At 38.4% G+C, this 18,113-nt stretch overlaps 2 protein-coding genes across 4 annotated transcripts; one reads left to right on the top strand and one right to left on the bottom strand.

The window, feature by feature from the left end:
- Positions 1-1,804: 1,804 nt before the first annotated feature.
- Positions 1,805-3,430, bottom strand: LOC141690350 (uncharacterized). Its single transcript, XM_074495146.1, has one exon. The coding sequence runs from the start codon at positions 3,428-3,430 to the stop codon at positions 1,805-1,807; it is 1,626 nt and encodes a 541-aa protein (XP_074351247.1).
- Positions 3,431-8,885: 5,455 nt separating this feature from the next.
- On the top strand, positions 8,886-17,786 carry LOC141707483 (AMP deaminase). Of its 3 annotated transcripts, none has more exons than XM_074510673.1 (20): positions 8,886-9,377; positions 10,095-10,270; positions 10,437-10,614; positions 11,115-11,293; positions 11,440-11,491; positions 11,606-11,733; positions 11,842-12,021; positions 12,245-12,312; positions 12,419-12,561; positions 12,856-12,917; positions 13,309-13,422; positions 14,418-14,558; positions 15,099-15,251; positions 15,907-15,960; positions 16,054-16,164; positions 16,246-16,419; positions 16,497-16,577; positions 16,808-16,906; positions 17,200-17,276; positions 17,396-17,786. In XM_074510673.1, exons 1-19 carry the CDS (start codon positions 9,035-9,037, stop codon positions 17,266-17,268), a joined length of 2,505 nt encoding a protein of 834 aa, XP_074366774.1. In that variant the 5' UTR covers positions 8,886-9,034; the 3' UTR covers positions 17,269-17,276; positions 17,396-17,786. The 3 variants fall into 3 exon arrangements, 1 of the variants encoding a protein (XP_074366774.1); XR_012569059.1 differs by having other exon boundaries at positions 8,887-9,377; positions 17,200-17,319; positions 17,420-17,786; XR_012569058.1 differs by having other exon boundaries at positions 8,887-9,377; positions 17,200-17,319; positions 17,413-17,786.
- Positions 17,787-18,113: the final 327 nt, after the last annotated feature.

Genomic DNA, 18,113 nt, shown 5'->3' with positions numbered 1-18,113 from the left:
TTCCGGGACGCAGCCGCCTCCGCCTCCCGAAGATGGCCGCGAGAAGACTCCTCTTCCTCCCGAGAACTGAGGAATGAAGACCCAGGCTTTGTGCCTTGTAATTTTATTTTCGTAATTTACAGTTGTTTCAGACTTGGCCCTTGTGGCTTTTAGACTTCGTTTATTTGGTTTCTGTATGACTTTTATTTGGATTTGCTTCGGGGCTTGGTTTGCCTCGGGAACGTATGTGAATATATTTCCCTTTCGTATTTGGTTTTGCTTTCTTTTATCGAAACTTTTCTAAGTACACGTGGTTCGTGTCACGGTCCCCGGGAAGGGGTTTAAAATTTTAACTAAATAAAATTTTCTAAGTACACATGGTTTGTGTAATGGTCCCCGGGAAGGGGTTAAAAATTTTAACTGGATAAAATTTTCTAAAGTACACATGGTTTGTGTAATGGTCCCCGGGAAGGGGTTAAAATTTTAACTAGATAAAATTTTCTAAGTACACATGGGTTGTGCAACGGTCCCCGGGAAGGGGTTAAAATTTTAACTGGATAAAATTTTCTAAAGTACACATGGTTTGTGTAATGGTCCCCGGGAGGGGGTTTTTAAATTTTAGCTGAGTAAAATTTTCTAAGTACACATGGTTTGTGTAATGGTCCCCAGGAAGGGGTTAAAATTTTAACTGGATAAAATTTTCTAAAGTACACATGGTTTGTATAATGGTCCCCAGGAGGGGGTTTTTAAATTTTAGTTGAGTAAAATTTTCTAAGTACACATGGTTTGTGTAATGGTCCCCGGGAAGGTGTTAAAATTTTAACTGGATAAAATTTTCTAAGTACACATGGGTTGTGCAATGGTTCCCGGGAGGGGTTAAAATTTTAACTGAATAAATTTTTTTAAGTAATAAGGCGACAGTGATCGAGCAATAATAGAATAACCTTGAGCTATGGGGTGCCCCATGTGGAGTTTTCATTTAAATCATGATAAAGCAAAAATACACTCCGGGGAAAACGTTAAAAATTACATTAAGCTGCTATAGCCTAAAAGTAGAGGAGATCCCGGAATGTGCGCCCTACCTTTACTGGTAGAATTTCCTTAGGCGGGCTCCATGCCAAGAGTTTGGGACTTCGGTCACCCCGAGGTAGCTTAACTTGTAAGTTCCTGGTCGGAGTACTTCTTTAACCCTGTAGGGGCCTTCCCAGTTGGGTTGGAGCTTTCCCTGATTGGTTGGGTCCGAGGCCTCGGTGTGTCGGAGTACCAAGTCTCCTTCTTCATATTCTCTGATTCCGGCCTTCTTCCCAAAGTATAGTCTTGTCTTTTCTTTGTAGCCTTCCATCTTTCTTACCGCTTCGTCTCTTATCTCATCTAGGAGTTCCAGGTTGGTCTTAAGTCCTTCAATGTTTGAGATCTCGTCAAAGTTGACGACCCTTTGGGAAGGGGACCCGGTTTCGATTGGTATGTGGGCTTCAGTACCGTGTGCAAGCTTGAAGGGGGTCTCATTCGTTCCCGTTCTAGGGGTGGTTCTGTAGGACCACAGGATTTTGGAAGCTCATCAGGCCAAGTTTTCTTGGTTTCTTCTAGTCTTTTTTCCATGCCCCGAAGTATGGTTCTGTTAGTTACTTCGACCTGTCCATTTCCCTGAGGGTGCGCAACCGACGCTCTTTTGTGCTTGATTCCGAGCTCTTTCAGATATGCTTCAAATTCGGACTCGACGAATTGCGGGCCATTGTCGGAGATGAGGACTATAGGGATCCTGAACCTCATGACGATCGCGTCCATGAACTTGATACAATCTTGTTGATTGATTGTCCTCATGGCTTTAGCTTCTGCCCACTTTTGTCATGTAATCAATGGCTACCAGGACATAGCGGAGGTCGCCTTTTGCTCGGGGGAAGGGGCCCATGATATCTATGCCCCACACAGCGAACGGGATAGGAGATAATACCGATGCTGGCAGGCTGGGGCTTTGTCTGGGAACATTGCTGAATTTCTGGCACTGGGGGCACTTCTTGACGTAAGCGACGGAGTCAGAGTGTATTGTGGGCCAGTAATACCTTTGTCTGATGATTTTGTAAGCTAGAGCTTTGGCTGCCAAGTGGTCTCCGCAGATGCCTTCATGAACCTCTCGGAGGCAATAATTGGCCTCCTCAGGGTCTACACATTTCAAGGTAGGTGCTGAAAAGGTTCTTCTGTATAGATGACCCTCTTCCAGGAAGAAACGAGCAGCTTTGTGTTTCAAGTATCTGGCCTTGTTCTGATCTTCCGGGAGCGTCCCATCTCTTAAGTAAGCTATGTAGGGAGTCATCCAATTGTCTGGGCTCCCGATGCACAGGACCTCGGCTTGCTCTGTGCTGGGTACTTTGAGTTCTTCGAAGTATACTGAACTAACGAGGTCCGAGACATTCTGCACGAGCTTGGACAACTCATCTGCTTTGGAGTTCTCTTCCCTGTTGATCTGAAATATGGTGATATCGGGAGTGGCTTCCAAGATGTTCCGTACCATTGTCTGGTACTGCGCCAGTGTTGGATCTTTCACGATATATTCTCCGCTGGTTTGCTTGACCACGATATGATAATCGCTGTAGACGGTCATCTTTGAAATACCAAGAGATTTTGCCAATTTGAGCCCGGCAATGAGTGCTTCATATTCAACCTGATTATTCGTTGCCTTGAAAGCGAAAGTTATTGCCTGTTGAATGGTAAAGCCCTCCGGGCTAATAAGGATGAGGCCCGCTACGGACCTTTCGGCCGTGGATGATCCGTCAACATAGAGCTTCCAGGAATCCGTTTCCGAGTTGGTTCCCTCCGGGGTTATCTCTAGGGGTGAGGGTAGATTCCGCTTCGGGAAGGTGCATTCCATCACGAATTCGGCTAAGGCCTGGGCCTTTATTGCCGTGCGTGGCACGAATTTGATGTTGAATTGACTTAATTCAATGACCCAGTTAACCAACCTTCCGGAGGCATCTGAATTGTGGATGATCTTCCTGAGCGGCTGGTCTGTGACCATTCTGATCTTTCGGCCTTGGAAGTACTGCCTTAGCTTCCTGCTAGAGTGTACAAGGGCCAAGGCGAATTTTTCCAAGTTTGGGTACCGAGTCTCGGCGTCCTTGAGGACTTGGCTGACATAGTAGACGGGGCTCTGCGTTCCTCCTTCCTCCCGGACCAGTGTCGAAGAGACAGCTTTGGGGCCAGCGGTGATGTAGAGAGATAAAGGCTCTCCGGGCTTGGCTTTGGAAAGCACCGGGGTTTTCATCAGGTGCCTCTTGATTTCCTCGAAAGCTGTGTGACATTCTGGAGTCCAATCCACTAACTTCTTGTTCCGGGCACCTTTTAGCAACTCGAAGAATGGGAGACATCTCTCCGCCAGCTTCGGGATAAATCTTCGCAGATCTGCTAGGCATCCTGCCAACTTCTGGATGTCCTTCTGTGTTTGAGGTATCTTCATTTCTATGATGCGTTGATTTTCTCCGGGTTTGCTTCTATTCCTCTTTCGCTAACCAAGAATCCCAGGAATTTGCCTGAAGGTACCCCGAATGCACATTTCTCCGGATTCAGCTTCATGTTGTACCTCCTCAGGTTGTCAAAACACTCCTTGAGGTCTTTTATGTGATCTGGGATGGTGAGTGACTTGGAGATCATATCGTCTACATAAGATTCTATGTTCCTCCTCAACTGGCTCTTGAAAATTGTGTTCATCATTTTCTGGTATGTGTCCGAAAGGCATCATGATGAAGGCGTAAACTGCCCTATGAGTAATGAAGGCCGTTTTGGCGATGTCTTCGGGATTCATGCGAACCTGGTTGTATCCCAAAAAGGCGTCCATGAAGCTGAGCATGGTGTGGCCCGAAGTCGTGTCGATTAGCTGGTCAATATTTGGGAGGGGATAGGAATCTTTAGGGCACGCAGCATTGAGGCTAGTGTGGTCGACACACATTCTCCACTTTCCATTCGGCTTCTTGACTAGCACCACGTTGGCGAGCCAGTCGGGATACTTGATCTCGCAGATGATGTCGGCCCTGAGCAGCTTTTTTATCTCCTCGTCTATTGCTTGCTGTCGTTCGGGAGCAAATTTCCCCTTTTCTGTTTGATCGGCTTTTTCCTCGGGTCTACATCCAGGCTGTGCATTGCCACTGACTGATCGATCCCGGGCATATCTTCTGGTGCTCATGCGAATACATCCGCATATTCTCTTAACAGCGATATGAGCTCTTCCTGGAAGGATGTCTCTAGGCCTTTTCCAATTTTCAACTTCCGGGTGGGGTTCCCGAGGTCCAATTCTATCTCCGCCGTTTGGGCGGCGGGTTCTACCTTGGTTTTTTCTCTTATTTCCACAAATTTCTGTATTCGGGCATCGGCGTTGGTTACGCTGTATCCCGAATCCTCTATCATGTTGACGTCCAACTTTAGCCTTTTACTAAAGTGTTCACGATGTTTCTTGCGGCTTTGGCCTTTGGGTAAGGTCGTCGCCTTCTTCCTGTTTTCGGGATCAGTTTCGGTCATGACTAACGCCTGTCCATAGCATTTTCCCGAAGTGCCTCGGTCTCCCCTAAGTTCTCCGACGCCTCCCGGGGTAGGAAACTTTAGCTTCAGGTGGATTGTAGACGGGATGGCCCGAAACTTGGTGATGGTAGGTCTTCCCAGGATCATGTTCTAGGAGGATGCAACACTTATCACGTAGAACTTCATGATGTGAGACGCCTGCCGGGGGCGGTACCAAAGACCATGGGAAGGTATATTACCTCGCGGATCGGGATCATACTGTTCCCGAAACCATAGAGGGGGTCTTCGAGGCATAGATCCATGCGGAGGTGCCCCAACTTCATCCTGTTTAGGGTATGCTCGAAAACAATGTTAGCCGAGGAACCATTATCAACTAAAATTCTTTGTACCTCATTGTCAGCAATGTCGAGAGTCACGATCAGGGCTTGGTTGTGCTCGGGGTCCAGGCCTTCATAATCGGCATTAGAGAAATATATGCGTTCATCTTCAACAGGCTGGATCATTAAGACATTGTTGCCCTCGTCTGGATTCCGGGGTGGGGAGGAGGTTCCCCCAAGGATCATGTTGACCACATGTTTCCCGCCGCCAGAGGGTTTATCTCTGTCGTCGAGTCTTCTCTGTAGGTACTGGTTCATGTTGCCCTTTTTGATATGATCTTCAATGAACATTTTGAAAGAGAAGCAGTTCTCCGTGGTGTGGCCATGATCTTCGTGGTACCCGCAGTGCTTATCCTGGGCCCTGTTCCCGGGGGGTGCCAGCAGCGGCTTCGGGGGATAGTAAAAGGGCTTTCCCTTGACTTCTCTCAAAATGTCGGCCCGGGGCCGATTGAGCGGAGTCCATTATGGCTCCGGTTTTGGTTCCTTCTTAGGCTTGGGCTTCCTATCATTCTTCTGGGGTCTGGAGTAGTCATCCCGGGGTGGGGTCCCCCTGGATTGCTGCACATAATTGGTTTGTCTGTCGGTCATGTGTCTCTTTTCTTTCCCGTAGGCGCGGCGGTGTTCCGGGGACTCATCATCATCCCGGATCCTCCCATTCATCTTCATTGAGGTGAGGAAGTCATTTTCTTTGATAAACTTTGATGCCATTGCATAGGCCGAGGCAAGACTTTGGGGTTCTCTATGGATTAGGTCTTTCACGTAGCCTTCACATGACACTGGGTGGAGATTAAGCCGTGAATACGTCGGAAGATATTCACAGCTTCCTTTTCTTCAAGGTTGGAGAGCTGGTTGACTGATTCTTGAAATCTTTTGATGAACTCCGGAAAGGTTTCTCTGCTTCTCTATTGTATGGTTTCCAGGTGGCACATCTGGAGCTCATTCATATGGTTCACCCTGAACCTCTTGAGAAATAACTCCCGGAAGTCCTTCCAAGAGTCGATGCTCCGGGAGGAGATTCGACTGAACCATTTCTGTGCCCCGCCCTTTAGTGTTGAGGCGAAGAAGCAGCATTTGGTGAGGTCATTGTAGTCGTATATGTTCGAGATCTGCTCAAAGTAGTTGAGATGTTCCTCGGGGTCGGCAAGCCCGTCAAAGGAGTCGAAGTTGAAGTGCTTGAGTGTTGATTCTCTGGGGGTGGATTCCAGCTTTCTGGTGAAGGGCGTGGCCGCCGCCCCAACTTCCACATCTCCTTCCACTTTTCTCTTGAGATCCCGGAGAGCCCGGGCCATTTGTTCCTGCTTGGATTCTTCCCAATGATAACTCGATTTCTTCCCAGTTCTTCTCCTTTCTCACACGCACGGGGACCCGGCTTCCGTAGCGGTTGGGGTGCGCTTAACCTGCTAGGTAGGGGTCTCTGCAAAACAGAACCGGAGGGGGGGTTGTATCCCGCGGCAACTCCGGTGTGAGAATAAGAAATGGGCTTTCTTGAAGAAGAAGAAGAAGAAGAAGAAGAGAGAAAAATGAGCTATTCAAAAATATGTGAGGGTGTGTGTATATGTGTGTAGCAGTCAAATGTTTTCCAACCCCTAAAACCCTCTTTTTGGGGCCTTTTATAGGTTCCAAGATTTAGGGTTTTTGGGGTTTGTACCTCTTCATCCTGGCCTTTGATCCTTCTTGGTTGGTGATAGGTTGGATGGTCCAGATGGGCTGTGTGGTCAGGTGTCCTTTCTCCATCAGAGTTGTCTTGGGATGATTACCCGTGAATGGCTGAGATGCAATTGTTTCATTTTGGGTAACATGAGACAGTTGACTCTTTTGTCCTGTGCCATGTGGCACCGGGGACCACCCTGACTTGGGCCTGGGGTGTTTTCTCTTTTGGACCTCTGTTCCTTTATTTGGCCTGATTACTTCTGGCCTATCATAGCTCATATGATGTGATGTACGGTTTATTAAAATTTATTTTTATAAAAAAAATAAATTTTATTTTTATACTTCTTTTGTCCCTTAATTTTTTATATTGAGGATGGGAGCTCGACACGCACTTTAATACTTTTATTAAATGTAGTTACATATTTTTTTAAATTTTTTCCCCAAATAAAAATATAATGTTCAAATTTTTATACAAAATAAGAAAATTTTAAAAATAAATTCGGAACTATACTTTATAGTTGCCTTAAAATGCGTGTCAAACATGTGATTTTTTTTTAAATGATGGGGACAGAGGTAGTAATTTTTTAATGTATATATATTGTTATTTTTGATGTTGTTGCAATACTATTTTTATTATCTTTTTTATAATTTGTTGTAATATTGTTACAACAAAAATACAGATATTGAGAATATATATATATATATATGTTGAATTGAATTACGTTATACATATTGGAATTTCTAATAATATTCAATTGGTTGTATCATTTTTCAATAATATTGTAATTTTTTTATATTTATAATTGATTATATCTCCCTAATCATGTTATATCTACAATTTGTGTTAGGGCATTTTATCGTAATTGATATTTGAACGGTAGTTGAACAATTCAATCAATTTTTTATTTATGGATGTATTAAGAGTTTAGTTATTTTAATAAAATATAATTTTAAATATCTTTTTTTAGTTATATTAGAACAACGGTTGAGATTGTTTTGATGATATATGATCAAATTTTGGAAAATATCACTTTAGGTTAAAAATATTCAACATATCACTTCTTGAAATTATGGCAAAAAAATGTCACTATAAGACGTCATATCATGTAGCATTTAGGCAAAACGCTACATTTAGGAATTTAAAATCTAAAAAGAGATTATTGAACTCTAAAAAATTAAAAATTGTTAAATTATGTAATTATTTAAAATGATTGTAGAAAAGCGTAATATTTAGTGATATTTTCGATCCCAAAATGTCATACAATATATAAAAGCTTAAATATAAAAAAAACAAATGAAAACCGCTACGTGTAGCTTGATATATATATATTTAAGAAAAAAAACGGGCAAAACGCTAAGCGAAGTAGAGTTTTGTCCTATTTTCAAAATAACATTTTGGACGTTACTTTTCAATAATGACATGTTATGCATTTTTACTAAAATAATTTCATTTTGGGCCTTTTCTCATGTCTAACATTTAACTTTGAAAGGCATTATAAAAAATATGGTTTAACTAAGTACAAAATGTGCTATAATGTGTATTGGTGAGCACATGCTAAACCATAATTTTATAAAATTATTAATAAATAATGATGGATGAAAATAAGCTAAAATATTGAGATTATGCGCTTATTACGAGATAGTTTAGTATTTAGCGTTCGTTTGGAAAATCTTAAAATAAGTAACTTGTAACTTAAAATTAATAAGTGACTTAAAAGTTATAAGTAGATGAATACTTATAAACTCTGTAAGTATAAGTCAGATTTTTTTTAACTTAAATGAAGTAAATAAATTAATTTTAAATATTATTATCTTAATTCATGACTTTTAAATTAACTTAACATTTACAAACATATATTTAAAAACTAAAATTAATAAAAAAGTGAAAAATCAAAATAAGTTGAGAAAAAGGACGTTGTTACTAATATTCAACTTATCAGTTTATAAGTTGTAAATTCGACTTATAAGTTGGGTCGACAAACAGTCCGAGACAAGTATTTACGGCTTATAAGCTATAAGTAATTTATAAGCATGCCCAATATTGAGTAATGCTAGAGGCACAAAAATGGTAAAAAAATTGTTATAAAATAATGTCTCATGGGTGATGTGATACTTTGAAATGATTTATTTAATATTTTTGATATAAATATAGGGATCCATTCTCGTTTAAGTCATAAAAATTTAATACTTTGATATTTTATAACTTTTTTGAGAATCAATTTGGTACTAGTATCGGTGCTTTCTTTAGTATTAGTGCAAATGGTTTATGTCACATTTTATTATATGAAACGAGGGTTCTTGAGAATAATAAAATTAGGCAATTAATAAAGAGGAGGAAGGGAATAAAAATGGCATAAGCGAATACAAAGGAGGGGGGGGGGGGGGTCTATAAATACCTTAGTGGCGACTACACAAGCTCATCTCTCTCCCTCCCCCAAACACTCTCCCCTCTCTCTTCAACTCCATTTCACTAGGGTTTTAATTATACTTACACATATATACACACACTCTATTTTCCAGCCATGGACGCCTACTCTATCCATCTAGCTATGGCTGCACTTGTAGGCGCCTCATTCGTCGCCGTCTCCGCCTATTATATGCACCGCAAAACCCTAGCTCAGCTTCTCGAGTTTGCCAAAACAATCGATAGAGACAGAGAGGACTTCGATGATGAGGCGCTTCAGCATTTGAAGGCCGTGAAGAAAAGGAATATGTATAGAAAGAGAGGCAGTAATGGTCATTATCGACGCGCTTCTGCTTCTTTTCCTGATGTTAGGGAGATTACGAATGGCGGTGGTGAGGCGAATGGCGGTGATGTTGACGGGATTCCGCCTGGTTTGCCTAGGTTGCATACGCTTAGTGAAGGTAATATTTGGATTAGTTTTTGTGTTTTGTGCATTTGACTGATTATTACTTGATTCAGTGATTTCGATGAATTAGTGTTTGATTAAGTTGTCGATTGTTTAGTAACTTATATACGCTTAGTAAAGGTATTGTTTTGATTAAATTGCGGAATATTTGTGCATTTTATTGATTAGTAGTCGATTTAGTAATTTTGGTGAATTAGTTTTCGATCAAGTTGTTGATTGTTTTGTAACTTTGATTTAATAATACATTTTTGTGGTTATAAGAGTTGTAGTGTTTTTTATTTAAATTTGCTGATAGCTTTTGATGCTATAAATTTATGGTGGTTATGCGTGTATGTTGGTGATTGAAGTGTTACAGATTTTCTACAGCATTATAATGCTTGTGCAAGACTAATTGATTGTATTATTCTTTGGAGTGTTGTAGATGGGATTATTAAGTGATATGTGTAATTGAGCTCTAGAAATGATTTATGGTACTGTGGTGACGAATAACTCGTTAGCATTATCTTGAAAGCGATGATTTTTGAAAAGTTAAGGCAGTTTTTTGTGATATTTGATATCTGAAAGGGGGTTGTCTGTATGTATATATTGCTTTTGAAAAATTCCGAACTTTATGTTAAATATGTGTTTTTCAATATTAATTGAATTTTGATGTTTACAAGATACAATGGACATTTTTGCCTTTCTTCTGGTTTTGACATGCACTTCCTTCCAGGAAAGTCTACTGGGCATACTGGTTTAAGCACAAGAAGTGGGCATTTTGTTAGACCAACTTCTCCCAAGTCACCTAGTGCCAGTGCCTTTGAAAGTATAGAAGGGTCTGATGATGAAGATAATATGACTGACAATTCTAAAGTAGACTCTACATATCTTTATACTAATGGAGATGCTGTAAGTTGTTTATGCTTTGCTGTATTTTCTGCTCAAGAAAATTTTATGTCGTTTTTGTGTTTCTGCGCATAGATGGCGGGTTAAAATGACAATATTGGTTGTTTAATATAAGAATTTGAGTAAATTGAATCTTAATCATCTATTCTTCTCGCCATTTCTATATCAGAATTTGCCGGAGAACGGTACTGCAAACGGAGAGCCAAATATAGCTGCGTCAAGTATGATTCGCTCCCATAGTGTATCTGGTGATCTTCATGGCGTGCAACCTGACCCTGTAGCAGCAGATATTCTCAGAAAAGAGCCAGAACATGAAACTTTTGTCCGACTAAAAATTTCTCCTAGTGGTATATGGTCCTGTTTTCCTTATCTTTTACATTGTTAAGTGCTCACCTTGTCACACATTAAATAATCGTGTACTTGTTGGTAAATTTTGTCAATTTCTTACAAACAGTCAAGGGAACAGTGACTGATAGAATAGGTTATTGGTGGAAAAGATGGAACATATAATAAAGTCGAGAGTAAAGTACTTGTATTTTCAGTAGTTGGCAAAGCGTTAACATATAATTGACATGTAATTTAAAATAATAATTCATGTTTCCCAGAGTATTTTGAAAACTAGGCATATGCAATTTATTGGAACAAATTATTATTTTTGTTGAAATGTATTCTTAAAGAAAAATGGGCACTATTGGACATTCAAGTTTAGCTAGATAAGAAGGATAGTCAACTTTTTAGCTCTGGATTTATTTTTGTATAAATCTGTTGGGGGACACTGTATTAAATATGTAGTTGCAGATCTATATGAAGTATAAATTATGTAACTTTTCAAAATGATATTTTTCAGAGACGCCGTCAGCGGATGAAGCAGAAGTCTATCGCACTATACAGCATTGTCTTGGACTGAGAGAACATTATATGTTCAGGGAATCTGTTGCTCCATGGGAGAAAGAAATTATAACTGATCCTAGTACACCAAAGCGTAATCTGAATCCATTTGATTATACCCCTGAGAAAAAAACTGATGTGAGTTTGTAGGTTTTGTTTTTCTTTCTTCCAAACTTTTGTTTTATTTTGTTGGATCAGACCATGACTTTAGAAGCTGTCATTTTATAATCATGTTTATGTTAAAATATAAATTTTTATGCTAATTTTACCTTTTCTCTTTGCAGCACCATTTTCAGATGGAAGATGGAGTGGTTCATGTCTATGCAAATAAAGATTGTAAGCCGTCAATATTTCTTTGTCAACTTGGAGTGGAATCTCCAAACTTGTTGTTTTAAATTGATAATTTTCTTTCTACTTGACTTCTTACACCTGTTACTGTTTTTCTGGCAGCAACAGAGAAGCTCTTTCCGGTTGCTGATGCAACAACCTTTTTCACTGACCTGCATTATATCCTAAAAGTTATAGCAGCTGGAAATATTAGGACCCTATGCCACCATCGTCTAGTACTTTTGGAACAGGTGTAAATTTTTTCTTTGTAACATCAATTTATGGTAATTTTGTTCTGGAGATTGTACATTTTCTATGAAATATTGTTTGACATGGTCAACTCTGAACTTCCGTTTCAGAAATTTAATCTTCATCTGATGCTAAATGCTGATAAAGAATTCCTAGCTCAGAAAAGTGCACCACATCGTGACTTTTACAATGTCAGAAAAGTTGACACTCACGTTCATCACTCTGCATGCATGAACCAAAAGCATCTTCTGAGGTTTATTAAATCAAAGTTAAGAAAGGAGCCGGGTGAGGTAATTATTTAAGTCTGCATTGGGAAGCCTTATCACTCTTTCCTTATTATTTCTCCTAATTCTACTTCTCAAATCTTAAATATTAAAAAATTGGATCATCTACACATGTGTAAGTTTCATATATACCCTAACCTTTTTAAACAATTCACATATCATCACTAGTTTCTCAGTCTGAAAATGAATTTTCATGCATATCTGTAAGCTCTCATCTGATGGTATTCAGGTAGTAATATTTCGAGATGGAACATATCTCACCTTGAAGGAGGTTTTCGAGAGCTTAGATTTAACTGGGTAATGATTTTGTTCCTCTAAGAGAAAATATTACTAGATCAGGGTATTTAAAGCCAAATTGATCATTTCTTTCACCGTTATACTCACTAGTTGTTATTTTTTTTAGGTATGACCTGAATGTTGACCTTCTAGATGTTCATGCTGACAAGAGTACTTTTCATCGTTTTGACAAATTTAACCTGAAGTACAATCCTTGTGGTCAAAGTAGGCTCAGGGAGATCTTTCTAAAGCAAGACAATCTTATTCAGGGTATGTGCTTCTTCTAATAGTACATTGCACTACTGAAGCTGCGATCTTGCTAATTTAAACAAATTGTTCTGCTATGCAATATTCTTTTTGCCTGTCCTAGTGCATATTTGAGCTATGTTTATTTCAGCTTTCATATTTACCAATTATAGCAGAGTGTTAGTCATTGTACAGTTTTTAATCCCTTTTACTCAATGATCTTGTTAAAGGTGTAAGGTGTTCTGTTTTCATCTCATTAAGATCACTTTTGGTAACCATTTGCTTTACCATACTTCCATCATTCTACAATTTTGACAGGTCGGTTCCTTGCTGAGGTGACACAACAAGTGTTCTCAGATCTTGATGCAAGCAAATACCAAGTGCGTGCTTGAACCTTTTATAAATTATACATGATATGCATTATTAGTTTCTGTGTATAGACGTTAATACCTTAAGGTCCTTTGGTTTTTCCTTTTGTGTCAAATAAACTATTTCCAAACAATCAAGACGAGAGTATTGGTTATACATTATATGATATTTCACCTCGCTTCAAACATCTCTAGCAACATTATGCAGTATTTCGAAGCTTCTAGATACTGTTTGATCCGGAGATACTGTCAGAATAGTAGACTATGTTCATTTAATTTAAATGATCATCTCACCCAACCCTTCTTTCGTCATTGCGAAAAGTGTTTTCATTATTGGTCTAGTCACAATGTCCAATATACTGATCTGTGATTATGTCCTATGAAACGATTTTTGCTAGTACAGATGGCTGAATACAGGATTTCGATATACGGGAGAAAGCAAAGCGAGTGGGATCAACTTGCAAGTTGGATAGTGAATAATGAGTTATACAGCACCAATGTTGTTTGGTTGATTCAGGTTGGACTCTAATTCAAAATATTTGTTTTAGTTTTGTTCTTATCTGCTTTGAACATTTGATTTTTTTAGGTTGGGGAGTGGGTACTATTGGTCAAAATCGATGTCTGTTATATTTTGACCTAATGTGCCAGCAACTTTTATATCACTCTAGTAGAGCCTTTTAGAAACCAATACCCCAACTTATGAGATATATGTGCCGACTGTGGAGAACCTTAAAAAATACATGATTCAACAACTGATCTATTTCTATATTAGCCTGTCTACTTCGTGGAAGTATCCTCGGTCTTCACAACTGGTTAGGTTGAAGTCAATCTACACTTTGAGTTAAGATTTACAAATTACAATATCAGTTCAAAGTTAGCTGATGTGTTTTTTTTATTTTATAGTAATTGAGAATGTTAAATGTTGTGCTAATCTCCACAACTTGTGTGAACATGATGAGACTGTTAATACGTTCTCAAAGTCAATGTATGATGTTACATTGTTACTGTTAAAATTTACTTTTTTCATCATTTTCAAAAGAAATAGTATATGATAGACTTATAGGTTACTTTAATTTTAGATTGAGTATCTGAACACATTTGTCCCCTTGTTACACAGCACTGCCCACAGATTATACCAAAGTAAAACAGTATCCAACCCAATCTCACAAAATATGCAGAGCATTATATAGAAGTCTAGAAGTATTAAGATCAGAGATGCTCTTCCTAGAGTTGCATCAAGATAGTATTTCAAAAATGTTGAGCAATAGTTGGCCAGTGCATTTGAGGAAAAGCCATGATATAGGCTCTATTTCACAGTATGATGCATACTATCGTTACTTTAAACTTAAAAGCAATTAAATTCAAGAAGAGAAAAGAGAACTTACAACGAGATCGATTTTAATTTTAAGAGGGAAGATACACAATACTCTTGAAGTTTGTATCATGTAACCTACGTTTGCTTGTAAAATGTGGATATCGTATGTATGTAACCTGTGCTATTCTGTTTTGCAGCTTCCTCGTCTGTACAATATATACAAGGATATGGGGATAGTAACATCATTTCAAAATATTCTTGACAATATATTTCTTCCTCTATTCGAGGTTACTGTAGATCCCGAGTCACATCCCCAGTTGCATGTATTTTTAAAGCAGGTACATGCTCTTACGTCTATACTTTCCAATTTTCGTTATTCTCTTTTGATACAGTGCTTTTGTGCTTATCTGTACACAATTTGATGTATAACACGTTTGCCTGTATTTCGGTTTGCTTTGATGGTTGATACATTAAATCTTAAACTCAGCACTGTTGTTGAACTCGTTATATTGATTCTCTCCTCTAAAGTCATCTAGTTTCTATTTAGTCACCAACACTTGCAGCTTTTTAGTTACCGACACCCACAGTTTATAATTATCAGGTTAAGGATAGCATCTAAACACTGTGAATAACCTAAATACTCTTGTTTCCATCATTTTTCATATAACAAAAATTATTTAGCATAAAGATTTGAACCTAAGACCCAGGAGCTAAAATATTATGTTTTACCAATTTATCTTAGTTTTGAAATTGTTCAAGAGGTCCCCTGTTGCGCAGCAATATACATTGAGCTAATACTTTCCTTCAAGTTTACGTCAGCTGTTACGTCTATAGGTGCAAATTGACATCAACCAGTCATTATCTTTTGAAAATTATAGGTTGTTGGTTTAGATTTGGTGGATGATGAGAGCAAGCCTGAAAGACGGCCTACGAAACACATGCCGACACCAGATCAGTGGACAAATATATTCAACCCTGCATTTTCATACTATGTGTATTACTGCTATGCCAACCTTTATACATTGAATAAGGTATGTTTGATACTTTCTTATCTTGATTTCCTATAATTTCTCGCTGATTAATATAAATACAGTCATACAGATATATATGTATGTATGTAGATAGATAAATGAAAAAAAAGAAGTTTAGCTTTAGTACATTTCTACTTTTTTATTGGCTGTTTTTTTAAGCGTCCTAGCTCATAATAATGATTATGAGTGTTATATGCACCACTAATGATTACAGAAATAAAGGGCTTCACTTTTAAATATCGTGCGTTGAGCGTATGTACGCACGCACACACATAATCTGAAATTGCATTAGCAGTGAGTTGGATTGCCTGTAGGGGGGGGGGTCATTTTACAGTCACACGGGGATTAAATTTTATCATTTATTGCTGGAAAGAATAGCACGAAAACACTAGAAATGCTCCTACTTACTCTTTGTCGAAAAACTGGTTCCCAGTATAATTATCCTGTTTGGACATAGAACCTTTAAAGAGCTTTGCCCATTCATCAGTAAAACTTGCATTGTGTCTTGTTTTTCTACATGCTTAGCATTTATGCAGTGCAACAAGTACCGTGGCTTCAGAAGATGACAGAAATTATCCTTTATAACCATGCTCAAGGTAGCATATGCATCTAGATTTGAGTGCATTGTAATGAGTTGTTTACTGTTGCATCTCAGCTCCGGGAGTCGAAGGGGATGACAACCATCAAATTTCGCCCTCATTCTGGGGAGGTATTCTTTTAAAGACACTTTCAGCTTTGTTTTGCTACCTGCAGTAAATTTCTTGCATTTGTTCATGACTTCATCTGGTGTTTATGTATTCAGGCTGGTGACGTTGACCACCTTGCTGCAACGTTTCTTACATGTCATAACATTGCACATGGAATTAATCTAAGAAAATCTCCTGTTCTTCAATATTTATATTACCTATCCCAGGTAAGAATTAATGCTTTTCTTTGACTGGATGTCTAGTTTTAGCAAATTTTAAATTTTAAATTGTGATTTAATGGTTAATAGATTGGTCTGGCTATGTCTCCCCTGAGCAACAACTCCTTATTCCTGGACTATCATCGAAACCCTTTCCCTATGTTTTTTCTGAGGGGCCTTAATGTTTCCCTTTCCACTGATGATCCCTTACAAATCCATCTAACGAAAGAACCATTGGTTGAAGAATACAGTATAGCAGCTTCAGTAAGTATTTTTGTTTGCATTATAAACCTGAGATGAACTTAATATTGCAACGGAACTTATTATTTTTCTTCTTATAGGTGTGGAAACTAAGCTCATGTGATTTATGCGAGATTGCACGTAATTCAGTCTACCAATCAGGTTTCTCACATGTTTTAAAGGTACTAATTTTTATGGAGTTGTTCCAAAACTGTTCCTGTATTTTTCTGTCATGTGATATAGTTGACATGTTAAAACATGATGTTAAAAAAACACAATCCTGGACGGGGAAGGGTGATGTGATGTCATGTTTCTGTTTCTAGAGATGATGTAAAACTTTGGTGAAGTTTTCTGGTTCTTCAAATTTTATTCTGAAATCTGAAGACTCGTGCTATATTAAATTCTATTATAGTCTCACTGGATTGGAAAGGAGTACTACAAGAGAGGACCTGACGGAAATGATATTCACAGGACAAATGTGCCTCATATCAGGCTGGAATTTCGTGACACGGTATGGTGATTGCTCTCACAAATTTTTATTTCTTTTCATAAGCTTATTTGTGCACCTATTTTCTCCTAAAATTTCCAATTTCCTCAGTTACATCACAGGAAACCTCTAATCTGTAACTTGGCAAAAGAAAAAAAAATCTAATTTATATTGAAAAATCTGAAATTATGCAAGGGCACCAAGAAAGAAACTACATGTTTCAGTCAGCACGAAGATTTTTGCTGGCCCTCTTTTAGGTCAACACAATTGAATTTTAAGAATATATGAAATGACCACATTTACATGTTTTCCTACAGATCTGGAGAGAGGAGATGCAACAAGTTTACCTTGGCAAAGCCAGTTTTCCGAAATACATTGAAACCTAGCAAGCTTGGTGATTGTTTTTTTCTGTACCTAAATTATATGAGTTTCACAAGGTACAAATTAATAAATTGACTTTTTGGTACATGAAATATTTTGTTGATATATCTCCCCAAATCTGGAACTAAGCAGGTGCCTAATTTTGTCAGCAACCAGGGGGGTGAAAGTCGCAGTAGTCCCTTGTGCTAATGTACCATGACATCATGATAGCGTCCCAAAACCACAAAATGCTCCTAATGAAGACCCTTCGATGAAGTATTAAGGGCACCAGATGCCTGTGTAAGTTCAAGTGCAAGATTGATATTGGTTTTCCCACAAGTTCTTAACCAGGGATAACAGCCTGTAGCATTCTTATACCCTTGCCTTCTTATATACAGTACAAGAATAAAGAAAACGACAGAAACATAAGTGTTGCTTTACAGTTTATGGATGAATGGAATTTCTACTTACTGATATTTAATATTTTAAACAATTTTGCGCTTCCCTAAGGCGAGGCAATAATATAATATAAATGCTTTAATTTGCTCTATGTTCTTTTGAGAGAGATGAAGTATCTGATTAGAACTATAGAAGTTTCACTTGGTGAAATTTTTTAAGGGTCTTCCCTCAATTCCCCCAGGTGTATACGATGTCAAAGTACTGAAGGAATACATTGTATTACAATGTTGTTTCCTGCATGCATTAATAAATACTAGATTCTTCTCAAGTGGAGGAAACATTTCGTAATTAAGTAGATATGAACGGGTTATGGGACAAATTTTTATCCTCCCATCATTACAATTGCATATCTTGTATAACGTTTTAAATTGGCTTTCTACCTTAAATAATTTCTTTTGTTGGTCGAATAGGA

This window comes from Apium graveolens, chromosome 2 (genome assembly GCF_009905375.1).
Source record: "Apium graveolens cultivar Ventura chromosome 2, ASM990537v1, whole genome shotgun sequence".
Lineage (NCBI taxonomy): Eukaryota > Viridiplantae > Streptophyta > Magnoliopsida > Apiales > Apiaceae > Apium > Apium graveolens.
The sequence above is the reverse complement of the archived record's forward strand: the minus strand, read 5'-3'. Positions and strand labels throughout refer to the sequence as shown.

Coding starts and splice junctions, on each gene's coding strand:
- LOC141707483 (XM_074510673.1), top strand. CDS start 9,035: ATGGACGCCTACTCTATCCATCTAGCTATGGCTGCACTTGTAGGCGCC. Junction 12,022..12,244: donor TAAGAAAGGAGCCGGGTGAG/GTAATTATTTAA, acceptor GATGGTATTCAG/GTAGTAATATTTCGAGATGG. Junction 16,420..16,496: donor AATACAGTATAGCAGCTTCA/GTAAGTATTTTT, acceptor TTCTTCTTATAG/GTGTGGAAACTAAGCTCATG.
- LOC141690350 (XM_074495146.1), bottom strand. CDS start 3,430: ATGAAGATACCTCAAACACAGAAGGACATCCAGAAGTTGGCAGGATGC.